This window comes from Primulina tabacum, chromosome 4 (genome assembly GCF_025594145.1).
Source record: "Primulina tabacum isolate GXHZ01 chromosome 4, ASM2559414v2, whole genome shotgun sequence".
NCBI lineage: Eukaryota > Viridiplantae > Streptophyta > Magnoliopsida > Lamiales > Gesneriaceae > Primulina > Primulina tabacum.
Genome location: NC_134553.1, coordinates 46,549,175 through 46,570,627, shown reverse-complemented (window position 1 = coordinate 46,570,627; position 21,453 = coordinate 46,549,175). Strand labels below are relative to the sequence as shown.

At 33.9% G+C, this 21,453-nt stretch overlaps 1 protein-coding gene across 1 annotated transcript; it reads left to right on the top strand.

Annotated features, from left to right (window-relative positions):
• Positions 1-806: 806 nt before the first annotated feature.
• LOC142541704 (uncharacterized) lies at positions 807-19,029 on the top strand. The gene is made up of 7 exons (XM_075648170.1): positions 807-1,557; positions 1,666-1,855; positions 11,230-11,333; positions 11,453-11,555; positions 11,640-11,926; positions 12,505-12,810; positions 18,595-19,029. The coding sequence occupies exons 1-7, from the start codon at positions 838-840 to the stop codon at positions 18,928-18,930; spliced, it is 2,046 nt and encodes a 681-aa protein (XP_075504285.1). The 5' UTR covers positions 807-837; the 3' UTR covers positions 18,931-19,029.
• Positions 19,030-21,453: the final 2,424 nt, after the last annotated feature.

Here is a 21,453-nt window from a genome sequence, read left to right as displayed (position 1 = left end):
GTGACCACTTTTTTTAAACTTTAGGATCTCTTTGTTTAATTATTTTCTTTTTAGAGGTGTCCGAGTCGATGAAGTAGGTTAGCAATTAAAGAATGATCATGAGTTCGAATATTTTACCCACACTTTCTCGACCAAGTTTCTCGCACATTGTTTTCTCAGTGCAGTTTATCTTGCTAGCATGGCTTACCGGCTACTGCTTAGCCCGGTTGTTTACTAAATGCGCACTGAATAATAGTGACTAAGAGTTTTATCATATACATTACAACTAGTGATATAAATTTCAACTAGTGACTCACATTTATACTCGTATAAATTTCTTTAAAATATCATAGAGATTAAGGCTACGTATTTACGTATGGCATTGACATATATTTCCAATTTTTTCTATCCTATTACAATTTTTGAAACTAGAGAGTCGGTATAAATCTTAAATTCTATGCTTTTTTATTACATGTTACTTTTTAAAATAATGCTGATTGTACAAAATACTAATTAATAAGATTTATGCATATCGATTTTATCTTTTCCGAACAAATTATAAACTTGAATTATTAGATACCTAATTAACCCGTAATTTTAAAGATTATTTACGTTTCATCCACTATATAAAATATTATAACTAAACAAAATATTTTTTAAAATATAAATGCATTATACACATGCCATATATGAAATATAAATGCATTATACACATTCCATATATGCATATATTACACATTCCATTTATATATACACATTCCATATATAAATATATATATATATATATATATATTTGCATACGAGGGTGATATCTTGAAGATTTTTTATTTCAAAAATTAGGTTTTTGTCGTGTTAAGAATGGGTAGGAGACATGATTCTAGCAGCGAGGATGAGAAACAGGAGATTAGGGGTCGATGGGATGGAGACGGGAGAAAGAGGAGGGAGAAAGTGGATGATTCGGGAAAAGAAGCGTGGCGTGATGCGGGTAGAGTAAGGGGGGAAAAGAGGGGCTACGGAAGAAGGGTTTTGGATGAGGGTAGCGATTCTGAGAGAGAAAGGCGGTATAGAGGTGGAGAGGATGGTGGGAGCAAAGAGGATCGCAAGAGAAAGAGGCGAAGGGACCAAAGGGAAGAAAGAGAGAGGCTGCGGGATGAGGATGTTGATATCGACAGGGGGAGAAAAGAAAAGGATAAGGCGGACATGGCTGATAATTTGGGAGGAATTTATATACCACCGTTTAAATTGGCCAGCAGAATGAATACCCAAGACAAAAGCAGCATTGAATATCAGAGAATGACGTGGGATGCATTGAGGAAGAGTATTAATGGATTGGTTAATAAAGTGAATGCTACTAATCTGAAGAATATTATTCCCGAGTTGTTTGCTGAGAATCTGATAAGGGGGAGGGGTTTATTTTGTCGTTCATGTATGAAATCTCAAATGGCTTCTCCAGGCTTCACAGATGTGTTTGCAGGAATGGTTGCTGTGGGTAATACCAAGTTCCCTGAAGTTGGTGATCTTCTTTTGTTGAGGAGGATTATTTTGCAGTCCCAGAGGGCATTTAAACGCAATGATAAGGTTCATGCTTTAATTTCTTTTTATGTATTTTCCATTGCTTCAAGTTTCGTTTTTTAAACAATATGTGATTCTATAGTGTTATAAGCTAATGGTGAAACTTTTTGGCAGCCCCAACTTCTGGCTGCAGTCAAATTTATTGCGCACCTGGTGAACCAGCAAGTAGTTCATGAGCTTATTGCTCTTGAGCTGCTGACATTGCTGTTAGAAAAACCTACCAATGATAGCGTTGAAGTGGCTGTTGGGTTTGTTACCGAGTGTGGTGCAATGCTTCAGCATCTTTCTCCTCGAGGTCTGCATGGTGAGTACTACCAAGCCTAGTTTTATGCAATTTGCCACTTCGACTTTTTCCATAATTTAATAGTAGCTTCTAGGGGCGGATTTAGATTGGCCCCCACAATTTTTTTTTTTAAAAACATAGAATTTTTTTGTTTGTTTTATTACTTATATTATTAACCCATGATGCCAATTTGGTTCGGTGGTCGAGTCTCTCACTGAATTTGGACTAAACTCAAGTTCGTTTCTGATGCCTCAATTTTTATTTTGCTTTCTGATTTCTTCGCTTTTTATTTAGATTTCCCTTAGCATGCAAATTCAAGTTTCATTCCCATGTCCCTTTTATTTATATTGGTGTGCTCGTACATGCGGTGCATGCTTGTATAATATTAATTCTATTTAGTTTATATTAAAATAAAATTCATATCATGACTGAAGAAATTAGTGAGGTGCTGCAGTGCAATTTTATTGAAAAATGCCAAAAAATATGACAATGTTCAATACATGGGTATTTAGCTACTTTTTAAAAAATTTGAGGGTTTAGCAACATATTAATAATTTAATAGTTCATTGGAGGTTTTATGCTGGTTAAAAGTTTCACAGGGAGGTTGGATGCTATTATCTGGAATTGTATTTGATACATAATGCAGTATATCTTTTACGAAACTTTTGGCTTTTTTCTTTTGCTAATACTAGCATAAAAGCACGTGCATCCGTATGTGAACCCATATTCTAAATAACTAAAAGATAAATGAATAATAATAGTATTTTTAATCTTTGAATAACATTATCCAATCCATCAAACAACATTCCGTTTGGAAAAAGATGGATCAAAACAAATTATAAGAATTTGGAACAATGATTTATTATATTAAGTACTAAATTGAACTAACATAACAATACAAATACAATGATATGAATTTGAATTGATTAACCAATATAAGAGTGTAAATAGAATTATATGAATATATTTTAATTAATTAAGCAATATAAGACTGGAAAAAAATATTTTAGTATATGATGTTGATATTTATCTACTCATTAATTGATAAGTATGTTCCTAAAATGTAAAAATTACATCTTGAAAATCTAAAATATTACTTACTTATAATTTTGGAATAATTAAGAACATGTGACAACAATTTTTCATTTTAAGTTATATTCTAAAATATAACCACGTAAATGTTGTAAATTCGAAATCTCTCACAATGGAATGGGGCGGGGCTGGTTCTGAGATGGGGATAGTAAGCTCATATCCCCCCGAACTACTTCGGAGATTTTAAAAAATACCCGATCCCGAACCCTAACCCGAAAAAATCGGAGATCTCATCCTCGTTTCGGTTTTTCCCCCAGGGTCCCAAACCCATGGGGAAAGTTGTCATCCCTAACCCCTTCTATGCCCTAGATATATTTGCTTAAAGCAGTGAACTAAAAAACTTCATTTTCAACAATTTTATTAAACGAAGATTCATTTCCTTAAATTAATAATTAAAACATCACTATTTTATCTCAGAAAAGAGAAAAAAATATCATCACTCTAAATTAATCTTCAGTGTCATGTATCATCATAATCATTATCCTCTTATTTTTTTAGAATTATATTTGCTAAGGTTCGAAGCTATTAACAGAAAATTTGAATTCGTATTCATTATATATTTATATTTGAAGATGTTTCTTATTATCGTTTGAAAAGTAAAATCATGTACACTACTAATGAATAAATTTTAATTAGAATAAATTATAATTACTTAAGTATAATAATATTTTCCAATTCAATTGATTATTATTATAAGGTTATCAATAAATTAGATTCATATCGTGTCTAACTTCTTCAACTTTTTCCTTTTTTAAAATTAAAAACAATAAAATTTAACATCACAAAATGGTGAGCCATGAGATAATAAATAATAATGAGATGGTAATAACAATGGATAATCAATTCTTATTAATTATTAATCGGGATGATCAAATTGCGACTCATGATATAAGAAATATTTTAGAGGTGCCAGATGAATGATGATAATGTCATATTTATAATGGTCTATTTTTTTTCATATTTTAAAATTTGTTATATCATATTAATTTAAGTGATATAATTGTAATAACTTAATTGTTTTACAATTGTAAATAGATAAAATTATCTATTCCTCTATACAAATTCAAAGGCATCACAAAGATAGAAATTTAGAATTTTAAGATAAAATATAGAAAATTAATTATAGACTATTTTTTTCCTCTCATTTAAATTTTAATTTGTATATATTATTTGCACAACTGGTGATTCTCATTATACCAACCACAAAAACTCTTGTGAGACGGTCTCACGGATCAATTTCGTGGGTCGAATATTTTATTTTGGTCATCCATGAAAAAATATTACTTTTTATGCTAAGAGTATTACTTTTTGTTGTGAATATCGGTATGATTGACCCGTTTCACAGATAAAAATTCGTGAGACCGTCTCACATAAGACTTACTATATACCAACATAACTTCCAATTTACTTATGGTAACATTATAGTAAGAATTATTTGTAGGAATATCTTGCTCTTACTCCTTTTTGACTAATTTGTGTCATTTTTTAAAACAATTTCATAATAATTTTATCTATGTACCATTTGACTCTACCTTTTTTCTTCATATAATAGATGCTGTCATTGATTTTTTAAGAAAAATAAGATGAAAAAGTATCAACTGTGATAACATATGTGAATAACCCCAGTATTCAGACCCGTACTTTAACGTCCCAATGTAGAACAAAATTGGAATGCAGATATTCCACTGCCAATAGTAGCTGAGTGAACCACTTCAATAGTTTATGTACATTGTACAAAATTTAACATTATTGTATATATTATTTGCACAACTGGTGATTCTCATTACACCAACCACAAAAACTCTTGTGAGACGGTCTCACAGATCAATTTCGTGGGTCGAATCTTTTATTTGGGTCATCCATTAAAAAATATTATTTTTTATGCTAAGAGTATTATTTTTTATTGTGAATATCGGTATGGTTGACCCGTCTCACAGATAAAAATTCGTGAGACCGTCTCACAAGAGATTTACTATATACCAACATAACTTCCAATTTAGTTATGGTAACGATATAGTAAGAATTATTTGTAGGAATATCTTGTTCTTACTCCTTTTGGACTAATTTGTGTCATTTTTTAAAACAATTTCATAATAACTTTATTGTACCATTTGACTCTATTTTTTTTCTTCATATAATAGATGTTGTCATTGATTTTTTTAAGAAAAATAAGATGCAAAAGTATCAACTGTGATAACATATGTAAATAACCCCAGTATTCAGATCCGCACTTTAACGTCCCGGTGTAGAACAAAATTGGAATGCAAATATTCCATTGCCAACAGTAGTTCAGTGAACCACTTCAATAGTTTTTGTACATTGTACAAAATTTAACATTATTGTATATATTATTTACACAATTGGTGATTCTCATTACACCAACCACAAAAACTCTTGTGAGACGGTCTCACGGATCAATTTCGTGGGTCGAATCTTTTATTTGTGTCATCCATGAAAAAATATTATTTTTTATGCTAAGAGTATTACTTTTTATTGTGAATATCGGTATGGTTGACCCGTCTCACAGATAAAAATTTGTGAGACTGTCTCACAAAAGACTTACTATATACCAACATAACTTCCAATTTAGTTATGGACTATGGTAACATTATCGTAAAAATTATTTGTAGGAATATCTTGCTCTTACTCCTTTTTGACTAATTTGTGTCATTTTTTAAAACAATTTCATAATAATTTTATCTATGTACTATTTGACTCTACTTTTTTTCTTCATATAATAGATGCTGTCATTGATTTTTTAAGAAAAATAAGATGAAAAAGTATCAACTGTGATAACATATGTGAATAACCCCAGTATTCAGATCCGCACTTTAACGTCCCGGTGTAGAACAAAATTGGTATGCAGATATTCCACTGCCCACAGTAGTTGAGTGAACCACTTCAATAGTTTTTGTACATTGTACAAAATTTAACATTATTGTATATATTATTTGCACAACTGGTGATTCTCATTACACCAACCACAAAAACTCTTGTAAGACGGTCTCACGGATCAATTTCGTGGGTTGAATCTTTTATTTGGGTCATCCATGAAAAAATATTATTTTTTATGCTAAGAGTATTACTTTTTATTGTGAATATCGGTATGGTTGACCCGTCTCACAGATAAAAATTCGTGAGACCGTCTCACAAGAGGCTTACTATATACAACATAACTTCCAATTTAGTTATGGTAACGTTATAATAAGAATTATTTGTAGGAATATCTTGCTTTTACTCCTTTTTGACTAACTTGTGTCATTTTTTAAAACAATTTCATAATAATTTTATCTATGTACCATTTAACTCTACTTTTTTTCTTCATATAATAGATGCCTCGTTGATTTTTTTAAGAAAAATAAGATGAAAAAGTATCAACTGTGATAACATATGTGAATAAGCTCAAAATTTTTTTTTGTTCAAATTAAGTGTTTATTGATTTTTTTTAATGTTTGACTATCTTTTTGTCAATATAATTGTTATTATATACTTGTATATAAATAACTCTACAAATACAAGTAAAATGTCATGGCATTATTGTTATGATTGAGTACTATTTGATAATATATAAATATGGGGAGACTTAAATAAAATAGAATATATGAAAGTAATTAAAACAGTTAATCATTCAATTTATTTTATTTATTATCAAAATTATTGGAAAAAAATAATGAAAAAATTGATTGATTTTCTACATATTTTTTTTCTCATTTTATCAACTATACAACAATATTTTTCTAGTATCATATCATCCAATGTATGTGGATGAACGATTCATTTGTCAACACTTTTATAGGTACTTCTGATTCAGATTTGAACTATGTACTTATGCCAGGAGGTCATGGGTTCGAGACTTAGGGAGGTATCACTCCACCATCCTGGTGTGGAGAGTCCTATGAGTAATGATGCATGGGAAAGCCCGTGAGAGAAAAGGCCCCAGTGGGAACCCAAGATGGGACAAGGCCCCCGAAGGAGCCCAAGATCGGGATAGCCCATGATCGTTACAATAAAAAGGCACCTTTATTGTAACGACCCATTACAGGCCCAGTGGACCGCCCATACGGCCCACTGCCCCGATCGACCCAAGGCTATCCCGATCTTGGGTTCTGCTCTATGGGCCTTGGCCCATCTATGGAACTCTTCCCTCACGGGCTTTCCATAGGCGTCGTACGGGTTACTCATATAACTCCTCCAGCCTATGGAAAGCCCGTGACGGAACAGTTCCATAGATGGGCCAAGGCCCATAGAGCAGAGCCCAAGATCGGGATAGCCGTGGGTCGATCGGTGCAGTGGGCTGTATGGGCGGTCCACTGGGCCTGTAATGGATCGTTACAATATTAATTATTAATTAATAGATTAAATGTGAAATTACCACATATGTTACCTAATAATGAAAATAAGTAAACATGTGAAGAGTAATAATGTCCGTTCACAATGAGAAAATTTTTCTATGATCCACACTTTTATAGGTATATAGATTTAGGTTTATAATATATTATATTTGTTCATGCATTTAGAAATTAATAGTTTGACAACATAAATTTAAAATTTTGATTAAATATAATTTTATTTTCAATTCAAATCATTTTATTTAATTTAAAAGTAATAATGATTATCTTAATTTTTTTTATTTTTTCATTTGTCAATATTTAATTTAGAATTTATTTGAATGACTCTTCATTCAAAGCACTCAGATACTTTATCATGAGTCCTTCATATATATAATTTTTTCAATTTTTTTAAAAAAAATATAATTATATTAAAATTTATTTTTAATAACTCATTGAATGTATTAAAATGAAGTGAAATAGAACAATAAATATCGTAATTAATTTAATTTAGAATTTAAATGAAAGCCCAAGAAAATTATTAAAATGGGAAAAATAATTGATATTAATATTAAGTAAATTTAATAGTATGTTTTTTTAAAATTAGCTCAAACATTTAAGAGTATTGAGAAGAAAGTCAAAAGTACAAAATTATAACCATAAAATTTGGTTAATTAATATTAATTATTAATTAATAGACTAAATGTGAAATTACCACGTATGTTACATAATAATGAAAATAAGTAAACATGTGAAGGGTAATAATGTCCGTTCACAATGAGAAAACTTTTTTATGAGTAAAATGTCATGGCATTATTGTTATGATTGAGTACTATTTGATAATATATAAATATGGGGAGACTTAAATAAAATAGAATATATGAAAGTAATTAAAACATTTAATCATTCAATTTATTTTATTTATTATCAAAATTATTGGAAAAAAATAATGAAAAAATTATTGATTTTCAACATATTTTTTTTTCTCATTTTATCAACTATACAACAATATTTTTCTAGTATCATATCATCCAATGTATGTGGATGAACGATTCATTTGTCAACACTTTTATGGGTACTTCTGATTCAGATTTATTATTATTTTTATTAATATTATTTAAATTCACAATTAAATTTAGGTTTATAATATATTATATTTGTTCATGCATTTAGAAATTAATAGTTTGACAACATAAATTTAAAATTTTGATTAAATATAATTTTATTTTCAATTCAAATCATTTTATTTAATTTAAAAGTAATAATGATTATCTTAATTTTTTTATTTTTTCATTTGTCAATATTTAATTTAGAATTTATTTGAATGACTCTTAATTCAAAGCACTCAAATACTTTATCATGAGTCCTTCATATATATAATTTTTTCAATTTTTTTTAAAATATAATTATATTAAAATTTATTTTTAATAACTCATTGAATGTATTAAAATGATAGTGAAATAGAACAATAAATAACGTAATTAATTTAATTTAGAATTTAAATGAAAGCCCAAGAAAATTATTAAAATGGGAAAAATAATTGATATTAATATTAAATAAATTTAATAGTATGTTTTTTTAAAATTAGCTCAAACATTTAAGAGCATTGAGAAAAAAGTCAAAAGTACAAAATTATAACCATAAAATGTGGTTAATTAATATTAATTATTAATTAATAGACTAAATGTGAAATTACCACATATGTTACCTAATAATGAAAATAAGTAAACATGTGAAGGTTAATAATGTCCGTTCACAATGAGAAAACTTTTCTATTATCCACACTTTTATAGGTATATATAGATTTAGGTTTTTAATATATTATATTTGTTCATGCATTTAGAAATTAATAGTTTGACAACATAAATTTAAAATTTTGATTAAATATAATTTTATTTTCAATTCAAATCATTTTATTTAATTTAAAAGTAATAATGATTATCTTAATTTTTTTTATTTTTTCATTTGTCAAAATTTAATTTAGAATTTATTTGAATGACTCTTCATTCAAAGCACTCAAATACTTTATCATGAGTCCTTCGTATATATAATTTTTTCAATTTTTTTTAAAAATATAATTATATTAAAATTTATTTTTAATAACTCATTGAATGTATTAAAATGAAGTGAAATAGAACAATAAATAACGTAATTAATTTAATTTAGAATTTAAATGAAAGCCCAAGAAAATTATTAAAATGGGAAAAATAATTGATATTAATATTAAGTAAATTTAATAGTATGTTTTTTTAAAATTAGCTCAAACATTTAAGAGCATTGAGAAGAAAGTCAAAAGTACAAAATTATAACCATAAAATGTGGTTAATTAATAGACTAAATGTGAAATTACCACATATGTTACCTAATAATAAAAATAAGTAAACATGTGAAGGGTAATAATGTCTGTTCACAATGATAAAACTTTTCTATGATCCACACTTTTATAGGTATATATATAGATATACTAATATTTATTTTAAGCATTTTTTTTATTTTTTGTTATTGTATTTTTGTTAATGAAAATTATATACAAACATATGATAATTATTTTTGTCATTTTTTTATGCGAATGAGATCCCTCCAAACATAAAATCCAGGATCCGCCCTAGTAGCTTCTATCTTTTTGTATGATTTTTTACATGCTGAGGATAACTTATTATGGCTTTTTTTTTCTTTTTTTTTTTTGCCAATGATATCTATCTTGTGTTAAGGTATAATTTGATAGTTAGCTGTTAGCCATAGAATCACATACAGGACAAACTGGTTTGTTTCAACCTACCCGTGCAGGCACTGTCTGCACGGGCAATGAGTGATCCGGGCCCACCTCCCTGTAAAAAAAAAAAAAAATTGACTCGAAAAAATCCGAGCCGTTGACCGAACCGGACAAACTCATCTCTTAGAATCTATGTGTGAATTTTTATTCTATATTGTATCATCCGAAAGTCTAAAATGCTCCCAGGTCTTAAGAAAATCCGGATATCCATACTTCATATTATGTTTGAAATTAGTTTTCCTTAAGAATTGTTAAAGCAGGAGGGTTTCCAATGAGATGAAGATACTGTTTGGTCTGGTCTAAAGTATGATCGATAGTGACCTTGGGGCTGGGCTCATATCTACATGTAAGTGCGGTAGGTATAAAATTTGCATTTCATCAGCTTGACTAGGATGATCATGTTGAGAAGCTTTGGTCATTTGTTCCGACAATTTTTTCATGTTGATTAATGTATATTATAGGATTAGGGTTAGAGTGGATAATACAGGAGTTGGTGGCGTATGGTCATTTCTAGCTTATTGGCTCCCACTTTTTTTGGGCGGACAACCCAACCTTTGGAACATACTACAGTCACATCGAGGTGCCAAATTTTTCGATTGATGTGAGCTCTTGGGTAAGATCAACCTGTTATCTCTAGAGTAACCTTCCCCGATTGTGACACTCGATAACTTGAGTTTTTATTGAGAAACTCACCTCCAAAAGCAAGCATGTAACAAGTAAAATCAAAGGAAAGCAGGACTAGTAGGTCCGCAAAGCTTACTAGGATAAGCAGAACCAGACAATCTTCCTGAACAAGCCTTTTTTTGGTAGGTAATATTGATGAAGTTACCACGAAAGCTGTGAACTTAGAATTAGCTAGTCTTGTTTTAACCATCACAGAATTTTGGTACTAGCCGGCTATATGTTTCTATAGCTATCATTTAGTTTGACAAATTTTTACTGGTTAACTTACATTTCATGGAAGTTCATTTTACGAGGTCTTTTTAGCTCTTTTATGGTTCTTAGATTTTTTAAAATATTACATTTTATTTTTAATCTGGAATCTGAATCTGCATCGCTCCTGGTTTTAATTTTAGCTTCTGAAAGTTCACGTCTAACCATTGGTGACTTTATAATGTCTGATATTTGACAAGTATAGCTTCTGTATAATGAGTTGTTGTTGTGCTTCTTTTTGTAATGCATTTTGTATTTTCACTCAACAGGCATATTTGAGCGATTTCGTGGTATTCTTCATGAAGGAGAAATTGATAAAAGGATCCAGTTTATTATTGAAGGTCTCTTTGCATTGCGAAAGGCGAAGTTTCAGGTTAGCTTTCATTTAAGATTGTATTATGGAGATAGAATACGTTTAGTCTAGTGCACTTCTTTTAAATGTTAAATTTGTTGGAGTTTAAACTCTTGCATGATTCATTACTCATTATCCAGGGATACCCAGCCATTCGACCAGAACTGGATTTGGTGGAGCATGAAGATCAACTGACACACGAGATCTCCCTACTGGATGAAATTGATCCCGAGATTGCTTTAGGTATATCTGGATGATAATCCGCTCTTCATCTTCTACTCTTTCAATTTCATATATAGAGAGCCTGAGTGTTTTTTTTAATTGCAGATATCTTCAAGCCGGATCCCCAGTTCTTAGAGAATGAGAACCGATATGAAGAATTAAAGAAGCAAATACTTGGTGATGCTTCTGAGGAAGAAGCTAAATCCGATGCAGCAGACTCAGATGATGAAGAATCTAAGGAAGAGGACGAAAAGCAGATGAAAATAAATGATGAGACAGAGACAAATTTGGTCAGTCTTCGAAGAACTATCTACTTGACGAGTATGACCAGTGTTGATTTTGAAGAAGCTGGACATAAGCTACTCAAAATCAAATTAGAGCCTGGGCAAGAGGTGAGTTATATGATGTTATGTGCTTAGGTTTTAAGGGGTTGAGGGCCGAATCAAGAGAGGCCCGTGTGAGGGAAATATATAAAATATATTAAGCGAAGCAATAGTTGGCAATTCAGTTTCTTATTTTCTTGTGGGCTTAACTAGCTTTCCTCAAGGGAGGGTTGCACAGAGGGAAATCTCTGGGTTATTCTCTTCTTTAATTCAATATATGCCATATAAATTCAGTACAATTAGATGACCTGGTTTTGTTTGTCACGGCATACCTTATTCGATGTCCTTACTGTTGAGAGACTATAATTTCATACTTCACCAAAATTTCGAAGTGGCAATTAGATAGCAATCTGTATGTTTGTCTGTTTAAGGTTTGATTGTGGCTTGCTATATCTTTAGATGAGTGCTGTTTTTGGGTTTATTTACTTAATACTTCTCAGGGTATATATGAAAACCTGGGGATGACAAGTGGATGATTACTGGCTCGACATGTTATCCGTTGTGCAGTGCTTATTAAATTGCTACATGTATTGCATGTTGCTAGCTTTCCTTTTTTTTTTATTTTGTCGTTGGTTTCTTCCGCGCAGATGGAGTTGTGCACTATGTTGTTGGAGTGTCGCAGTCAGGAAAGAACATACCTTCGTTATTATGGACTTCTTGGGCAGCGGTTATGTATGTTAAACAAGATTCATCAAGAAAACTTTGGAAAGTGTTTTGTTCAACAGTATTCCATGATTCATCGACTGGAGACCAATAAGTTGCGGAATGTGGCAAAGTTTTTTGCTCATTTACTAGGCACAGATGCGCTTCCTTGGCATGTTCTGTCCTACATCCGGTTGACTGAAGAGGACACGTCTTCGTCTTCACGTATTTTCATTAAAATTCTCTTTCAGGTGCGATCACATTAATATCTCACGTATTGCTATCACACTATTTTTTTGTTTTTCATGTTGTTTGATTTTATTATCTGCTGAATGTTGTGTGCGCCTAATTTTTGCTTCTTTGTAATGACGCTCTGAACACATTATTTCTGTCATGATTGAAAGATATAGTCCAATAATTAAAGGTACGTGTTATGAGCCCAGGGTCAATTGTGAAAGACTTGGGTCCAACAGGCCCAGAGACATCCAAAGGCCCAACTAAAATAGCCTTTGAGAAGCCCAAGATAATTAAGACGTATGCTAGGAGAAATAAGGGGAAGAAACACGTTAATGGGAGGGAATAAAAGGGCAATTAGAGGAGAGGAGAAAGGCATTCAGTTACAAATATTGTTGAGTGATAACTAGCACTTGCTAGGGAGAAAAATCTTGTACAGAGTGTTTAACTCTGGGTTCTTCTTTCATTATGGAATACAATATTTCATTTCCTTATTTGTTCTTCATTTCTGGAATTATATCATTGAATCCTTTGAGTTCATAACATTTGGTCCGACCTGCCGGATTCGAAGGACGCACGTAGAAGATGGCCAGCACACGTAACGATGCGAAGTTGGAAACAATGTAACGATCAGTGAATGGGCAGCAGAAGAGTATGCTGTTGGTACAGGGGAGGTTGGATAAACTCGACCAAACGCTCGGTGGTTTCCATGAGCTGAGGGGACTAATGGAACAGCTGATCAAAACACAAGGAGGAGGGAAGGGTCACGATCATTATGAGGAGGCGCTAGAAGGAGGGCGGGACGAGAGCGCGGGAGCCACCAACGGTGGGGGACACGAAACAATTACAGAAGAGATGAGGATAGCATTGAGGAGGATCAAATTACCTGTATTCGAGGGAGAGGATCCGATGGGTTGGCTTGGGAAAGTGAAGCAATACTTCGATGTTCACAACACCCCAATCGGATGTAGGCTCAAACTGGCTTACGTCTCTATGCAAGGATCCACCATTCATTGGTTCCGCAGGATGAAGGCGAGGGTCCCCAACATGAACTGGGATCGGTTCGCGGAAAAGTTGATTAAGAGATATGGTGGGTACGAGGCTAATCCATTTGAGCTCATAGCATCGCTGAAGCAGGGACAACAACCCATTGACACATACATTGAACAATTTGAGATGCTGGTTGCCCAGATTGGTGACGTTCAAGAGGACCAATGCCTGGGTTATTTTATGAGCGGGTTGCGGGAGGAGATTCGTCGGCGCATGATTGTTCATAGTCCGCGGACAGTGGATCGCGCGATGTTGTTGGCAAGGGGGTTGGAAGTGGAGTTGTTCGGTAAGGTGATGGATCGTGGCAGAAGTAGATCTGGGCTTGGCCAGGGTCTTGATCAGAGAGGGCCCATGAATATGAATTGGGCTCCTCAGGCCCATTCCTCTGATAAGGAACGCCATCTTGGTAACACACCGTCGCGTCTTAATGCAAGAACGTTGGGTCCAGGAGAAGAATATCCCCACAGGACGCACGGCCCGACGAATTACGGAGGGGGATCGCGATCATATCCTGGTGGGAACAGTGGCGGAACAATGAGGACCCCAATACCGAAGCATCATGATGGAAAAATTGTATCACACCAAGAGTTTTTGCACATGAGGGAGAAAGGGCTATGTTTTAAATGTGGGGAACCATATCACCCCTTACACCGATGTGCGAATAAGAGTCTACGGGTGACGATTTTGGCGGAAGAGGATGAGGAAGAAGTCGAGGAAGGCCAGGGAGCAACCGAGGAGGGAGGTGACAAACAGCAGGCGGAGGATGAAGCATGGGTGGGAGCCCCAGTTACTGAATACAACACGCTGGAGCTGCCAATGTACTCTGTCAGCGGTATTAATCAACCGCAGACACCTGAAAATGAAAGCGAAGGTAGCAGGACGAGAGGTGGTGGCCATGGTTGACAGTGGTGCGAGCCACAACTTCATATCAAAAAAATTGATTGCTGATTTGGGAATCAAAGTGGATGAGGGTGTGAAATTTAGCGTGTGCCTGGGGGATGGATGCCGTGTGGCTTGTCAAGGGTTGTGTAAAAGTGTAGAAGTCGATTTGGGTCTTTGCCAGATACAAATCGAGGGATATCTTTTTGAGTTGGGTGAACTTGATCTCGTTCTGGGCGTTGACTGGCTGCGAACTTTGGGCGACGTCATGCTGAATTGGGCCAATATGGTGATGAGATTTACGTGGCATGGGCAGACGGTGGTTCTATGAGGGGACCCGACGCTCAGTAGATCCGTGGTATCGTTCAGATCCCTTGCTAAAGTGAGAGAGGTGGAATTCTGTGGGGCGGTGCTGGTCAAGTGGAATGACAGTGGACTGAGGAAACTAGCAGTAGTGCGAGAAGGTTCCAATAAGGCAATTGACATTCTCCTCTCTCAGTACGGAGGAGTATTTCAAGAGCCTACAGGATTGCCTCCTCGACGATTGCAAGATCATGTCATTAACATCAAGGAGGGATATGGGCCGGTATCGGTGCGACCATATCGCTACGCCCATCACCAAAAAGATGAGATAGAACAGATGGTGTGAGACATGCTCAAATCGGGTGTCATACAGCCAAGTAGCAGCCCATACTCCAGCCCCGTAATTCTGTTAAAAAAAAAAAGATGGCGGTTGGCGCTTTTGTATTGATTATCGGGCCTTGAATGAGATCACCATACCTGACAAATATCCCATTCCAGTGGTTGAAGAGCTTTTCGATGAATTGCATGGTGCGAGGTACTTCTCAAAGCTGGATCTCAGGTCGGGGTATCACCGAATTCGAGTTCAACCCGAGGATATTCCGAAAACAGCGTTTCGAACGCATGATGGGCATTACGAATTTGTGGTAATGCCCTTTGGTTTGAAAAACGCCCCGGCAACGTTCCAAGCCACCATGAATGAGGTATTCCGGCTTTATCTGAGGAAATTTGTTCTTGTATTTTTTGATGACATACTGATTTACAGTGAAGGGTGGGAGGAACACTTGTTGCATGTGAGATTGGTGCTCGATGTACTGGTGAATAACAGTCTGGTTTTGAATAAAAAGAAATGTCACTTTGGGCTGCGTCAAGTAGGCTACTTGGGACATATTATCACTGGTCAAGGGGTAATGGTAGATCCAGACAAGATAACAAGTGTTAATCAGTGGCCGAGACCGAAAAACACAAAGGGCTTGAGGGGATTTCTGGGGTTGACAGGTTACTACATAAAATTCATTAAAGATTATGGGAAGATTGCTAAACCATTAACAGACCAGCTGAAAAAAAAATAACTTCTCCTGGAATGACATGGCAGAGGAAGCATTTGTCAAACTCAAAGAGGCTCTGAGCACGGCTCCTGTACTTAAAATGCCCAATTTTAGTCAAGAGTTTGTGGTGGAGTGTGATGCATCAGGACTGGGGCTAGGGGCAGTGCTGGTCCAAGAGGGCAGGCCCATCGCTTATTATAGTTAGGCCTTGGCTGAGAGGGCTTCAACAAAATCTACGTATGAACGAGAATTAATGGCTTTGGTATTAGCTGTCCAACATTGGCGCCACTATCTGTTGGGACGGAAGTTCACAGTGATAACCGATCATAAGCCACTAAGAAGCCTCTTGCAGCAATGAATTACCACTCCTGACCAACAATATTGGTTGGCCAAACTGCTTGGTTATGAGTTTGAAATCCAGCACAAGAGAGGGTTGGAGAATGGGGCAGCCGATGCGTTGTCTCGAAGAGAAGACATGGGAGAATTGATGGTTTTGACAAAAGCTGAATGGGTTGAGATGAACGAACTTAAAGAAGCAGTTTGGGGAGATCAAGAGCTGAGGAAGATTATTGACAAAATTCAAAGAGATGACAGGGCCAACAACCATTACATGTTAGTCAACGATTGTTTGTTGCACAAAGGCAGATTAGTGATTCCGCAGTCATCACAGTGGGTCACCAAGTTGTTAAACGAGTTTCATAGCACTCCAGTTGGGGGACACGCTGGTGCATTACGAACATATAAGAGGGTAGCAAGTAATTTTTATTGGAATGGGATGAAGGCCGATGTCAGGAAGTTTGTAGCTCAGTGTTCGACCTGTCAAAAACAAAAGTATGAGGCCACTAAACCCGCGGGATTACTCCAACCGTTGGCACTTCCAGAAGTGGTTTGGGAGGATTTAGCCATGGATTTTATTACGGGACTCCCGAAATCAAAAGGGTATGATGTAATATTGGTGGTAATAGACAGACTATCCAAATATGCACATTTTTTGCTGTTGAAACACCCCTACAAGGCAAGTGCAGTAGCTGAGCTGTTTGTCAAGAATGTGGTGAAATTACATGGGGTTCCAAAGACGATTGTGAGCGACAGAGATGTTGTGTTTATGAGTCTATTTTGGTCTGAAATTTTCAGGCTACAGGGAACCCAACTAAAAATGAGTGCAGCGTATCACCCTGAGACAGACGAACAGAGTGAAGCGCTAAACAAGTGCGTTGAGACTTACCTACGCTGCTTCTGTTCAGAACAGCCTAAAAGTTGGGCTCAGTGGATACATTGGGCAGAATATTGGTACAATACTTCTTATCGAACATCAGCGGGAATGAGTCCATTTGAAGTGGTATATGGGCGCAAGCCACCGAGCATGACTCAATTTATTCCGGGAGAAACGCAAGTGGCAGCTGTATCACAGGCATTAGGGGACAGAGATGAGCTTTTGCGGCAACTCAAGTATAATCTGGGAAGAGCTCAGCAGTACATGACGAAACATGCTAACAAGAAACGGCGAGAGGTTCAATTTCAGGAAGGAGACATGGTATGCTTGAAGTTGAGACCACATAGGCAGAATTCAGTATGCTCCAGAGTTGCTCAGAAACTATCTAACAAATTCTATGGGCCATTTAAGATTGAAAAGAAGGTGGGAACAGTTGCCTATAAGTTACAGCTGCCCGAGGGGTCAAGGGTACAACCAGTTTTTCATGTTTCATGCTTGAAACGAGCAGTGGGCACTTCTGATTGTGAAATCAAACTTCCTGAGGAGATCGACACAGATTTGCTCATGACTTTTGAACCTGATGTGGTTTTAGCAGAGAGAATTAAACAATTAAAAGGGCAGCCCTGTCAATAGATTCTAGTGCGATGGAAGGGCCGAACCGAAGAGGAAGCTACATGGGAGAGTCTGGAAGATTTTCAAGAGCAGTTTCCTGATTATCGCCTTGAGGACAAGGCGCATTTTGAGGAGGCCAGTAATGTTATGAGCCCAGGGTCAATTGTGAAAGACTTGGGTCTAACAGGCCCAGAGACATCCAAAGGCCCAACTAAAATAGCCTTTGAGAAGCCCAAGATAATTAAGACGTATGCTAGGAGAAATAAGGGGAAGAAACACGTGAATGGGAGGGAATAAAAGGGCAGTTAGAGGAGAGGAGAAAAGCATTCAGTTACAAATATTGTTGAGTGATCACTAGCACTTGCTAGGGAGAAAAGTCTTGTACAGAGTGTTTAACTCTGGGTTCTTCTTTCATTATTGAATACAATATTTCATTTCCTTATTTGTTCTTCATTTCTGGAATTATATCATTGAATCCTTTGAGTTCATAACAGTATGTTTTGTAGTTTTTCTTATCTTAATCGAAAACTCAAAGGTACACTGTAATATATCGCGTTCAGATGGTATATAGAGAGCAAGAAACAGAATTGAAGAACTTGAACAACCTGCTTGGTGGTTATATATTTGTTTGCCTGTGTATGCATTTTTTTTTGACTAAATGCTGAATTTTTTTTACTTATGAACACTTCTCACTGCAGGAATTATCTGAGCAACTTGGCATCCACTTGCTTAATGAACGTCTCAGTGAGCCCACGATGCAAGATTCTTTTGAATCTATCTTTCCGCGAGATACTCCCAAAAACATTAGATTTGCGATCAACTTTTTCACTTCTATTGGGCTCGGTGGAATCACAGAAAACTTGCGTGGGTGTCTCAAGAACATGCCACAACTCATCATGCAACAGCAGAAAGCTGTATCAGAATCAGATGATGAATCTGAAAGTTCTAGCACGGAGGCTGAATCATGTGAGAGTGAAAGTGAGACCGATAGTGATGATAGGAGGTGGAGAAGGAAGAAAACTAGGAAAAATTAATGATTATTCACAGCTGTTGTCTGGTTAGGCACTGGACAAGGTGATCTTGAAGTATCATTTGTGTGTTCTCCGCTCGAACAAATGTATTCGATTTGTTTTGTAGTTGATCTTCATTGCATGATTTACTGTATTTTATATTATTTTTTAAGAGAATGTTCTTTGTTTTTCCTTTTATTAATATGTTAATATTTCAAATTTTTCAGGGTTAGTATTTAGAGTAAGTCTCTTGTGAGACGGTCTCACGAATCTTTATCTGTGAGACGGGTCAACCCTATCGATATTCACAATAAAAAGTAATACTCTTAGCATAAAAAGTAATTTTTTTCATGGATGACTCAAATAAAAGATCCGTCGCACAAAATACGATCCGAGAGACCGTCTCACACAAATTTTTGCCTAGTATTTATACTGAGTAAAATATTTTATTTCGAATTCATTTCCATTAATTGTTAAATAACTTCGACTATGGAAACTCAAAAAATCTGTTTATTTACATTATATTCATGCATATTTATATGAGAATTTCATAATTCTAGCAAATGTTAAAAATACATTTTTTAAACTAACCTTATTTGTTATATATTTTATAATATAGCCATTAATATTTTAAAAATCCTAAAATATCTTTAGTTTATCCTTCTTGATATCTCAATTAATTACAATTTAGGCCATGTTTGGTATAGTTAAATGAAATAAGATAGGAACTGAATGAATTTTTGAATTAAATAGAAATAGAAATGGAATGATATATCTATTCAATTTCTATTATTAATATGAGAAAAAAAAATATGAGAAAAAAATGAAATGGAATACAATTATATTTAATAAATAAATCATATTACATATAAAATATTTAAATAATAATTATTTTCATATTACTATCATCATCATTATTTATTTTTATTATAAATATAATTTTTATTATATAATAATTATTATAATATTTTATTTGTATATCATTATTATTTAATTTTATTATTTTTATTATTAAACATTAATTCTTATTATAAATATTGTATTATTTCTATTATTATTAATATTATATATATATCTATGATTTAATATTAATATTTATTTTTATTATTGTTGAATTAATTATTAATATAATCATATTTAATTTATTATTATCGTTGTTTTACTGTTATTATTAAATGATATTATTTATTTATTTATTATTATTATTTATAATAATTATATTTATTGTAATTTTAAAATTAATATTTTATTATTATTATTATTGAGAAAATGAGAATGAGTAAATTAAATCAACATGGTAGGAATGCCTATTCCATGTTCATGGCCGGGAATAAGCATTTTCATGGGAATAAATTCCAATTCGAAAAGGTGTACCAAACAAAGAGATGGAATTAGATTGAGAATTACCATTCCATTCCCACCTCATTCCATTCTACCAAGCACGACCTTAGTGAATAAGAATTCTTTGACATATTATTAATTCTTTTGTAAATATTAACTTGCCATATTAACTTCATTTTATTTTGTTTTAAAAGTTTCTCCCAAACTCAATTATTCAAGCATTAATATTGAAGAAAGTGAAAGTGTTTTTAATCAATTTTGCAAAATAAAATATGTAAGTTATTTGAGTAAAAAACAGTTATGAAAATCTTGGAAAATAAAAATATTTAAAAAAATTTAAAATAATCTACATAAAACAAATAAAACATGTTACAATGTTTCGTGGTTCCAATATATTTTCTTTCCAGAAAACTCTTTTGATGCCAAAATCTTATTGGCCAAAGTTTGAACCTAGCTATAATTTTAGACAAAAATTTGTATGAAACAGTTTCAGGTGTCGTATTTTATGAGACATATATCTTGTTTGGGTCATTCATGAAAAAATATTACTTTTTGTGCTAAGAATATTACTTTTTATTGTGAATATCGGTAGGGTTGACCCGTCTCACATATAAAGATTCGTGAGATCGTCTCACAAGAGACATACTCATAATTTTATGTGCTATATATTGAGCAAATTGATTACCAAAATCAAACTAGATGTAATTTTTTGGACCACATGATCCTTCACTCACATAACTTATAAAGTTAAAAGAAGATGTTAAATGATATATTTGTAAAATTCCTAAAATAATAAATAAAATGATAAAAATCTAGCGTGCTTATGTCCTCTCACTCACACGCACCATATGCAACTTTTCAGTTGATCATCCATCTCAGAATTGCTCCAAGTCAATCATACTTAACTTTGAAGTTCTTATGTGACGAGCTCTCAAAAATAAGATATACCTTTTTGATATAAATAGTACCTATCAATCATTTAAGCACTCCTCAATTACGCAGTCTCATAGCAGAACAGTTTTGAAATCCCTTTAATTCCTGTGTGAGATCAGCTCATTCAAGTTATCTTCGCCTGTAAGCCTGCCAGGAGCCGCTCATTGTCCGTTCAACTTTATGGTACCAACGATCACCCCTGTCCTCTTCGACCCAGGCCTCACATCACTACAAGAAAATATTGAATACACAACACCTTAAAGACAACGGTTT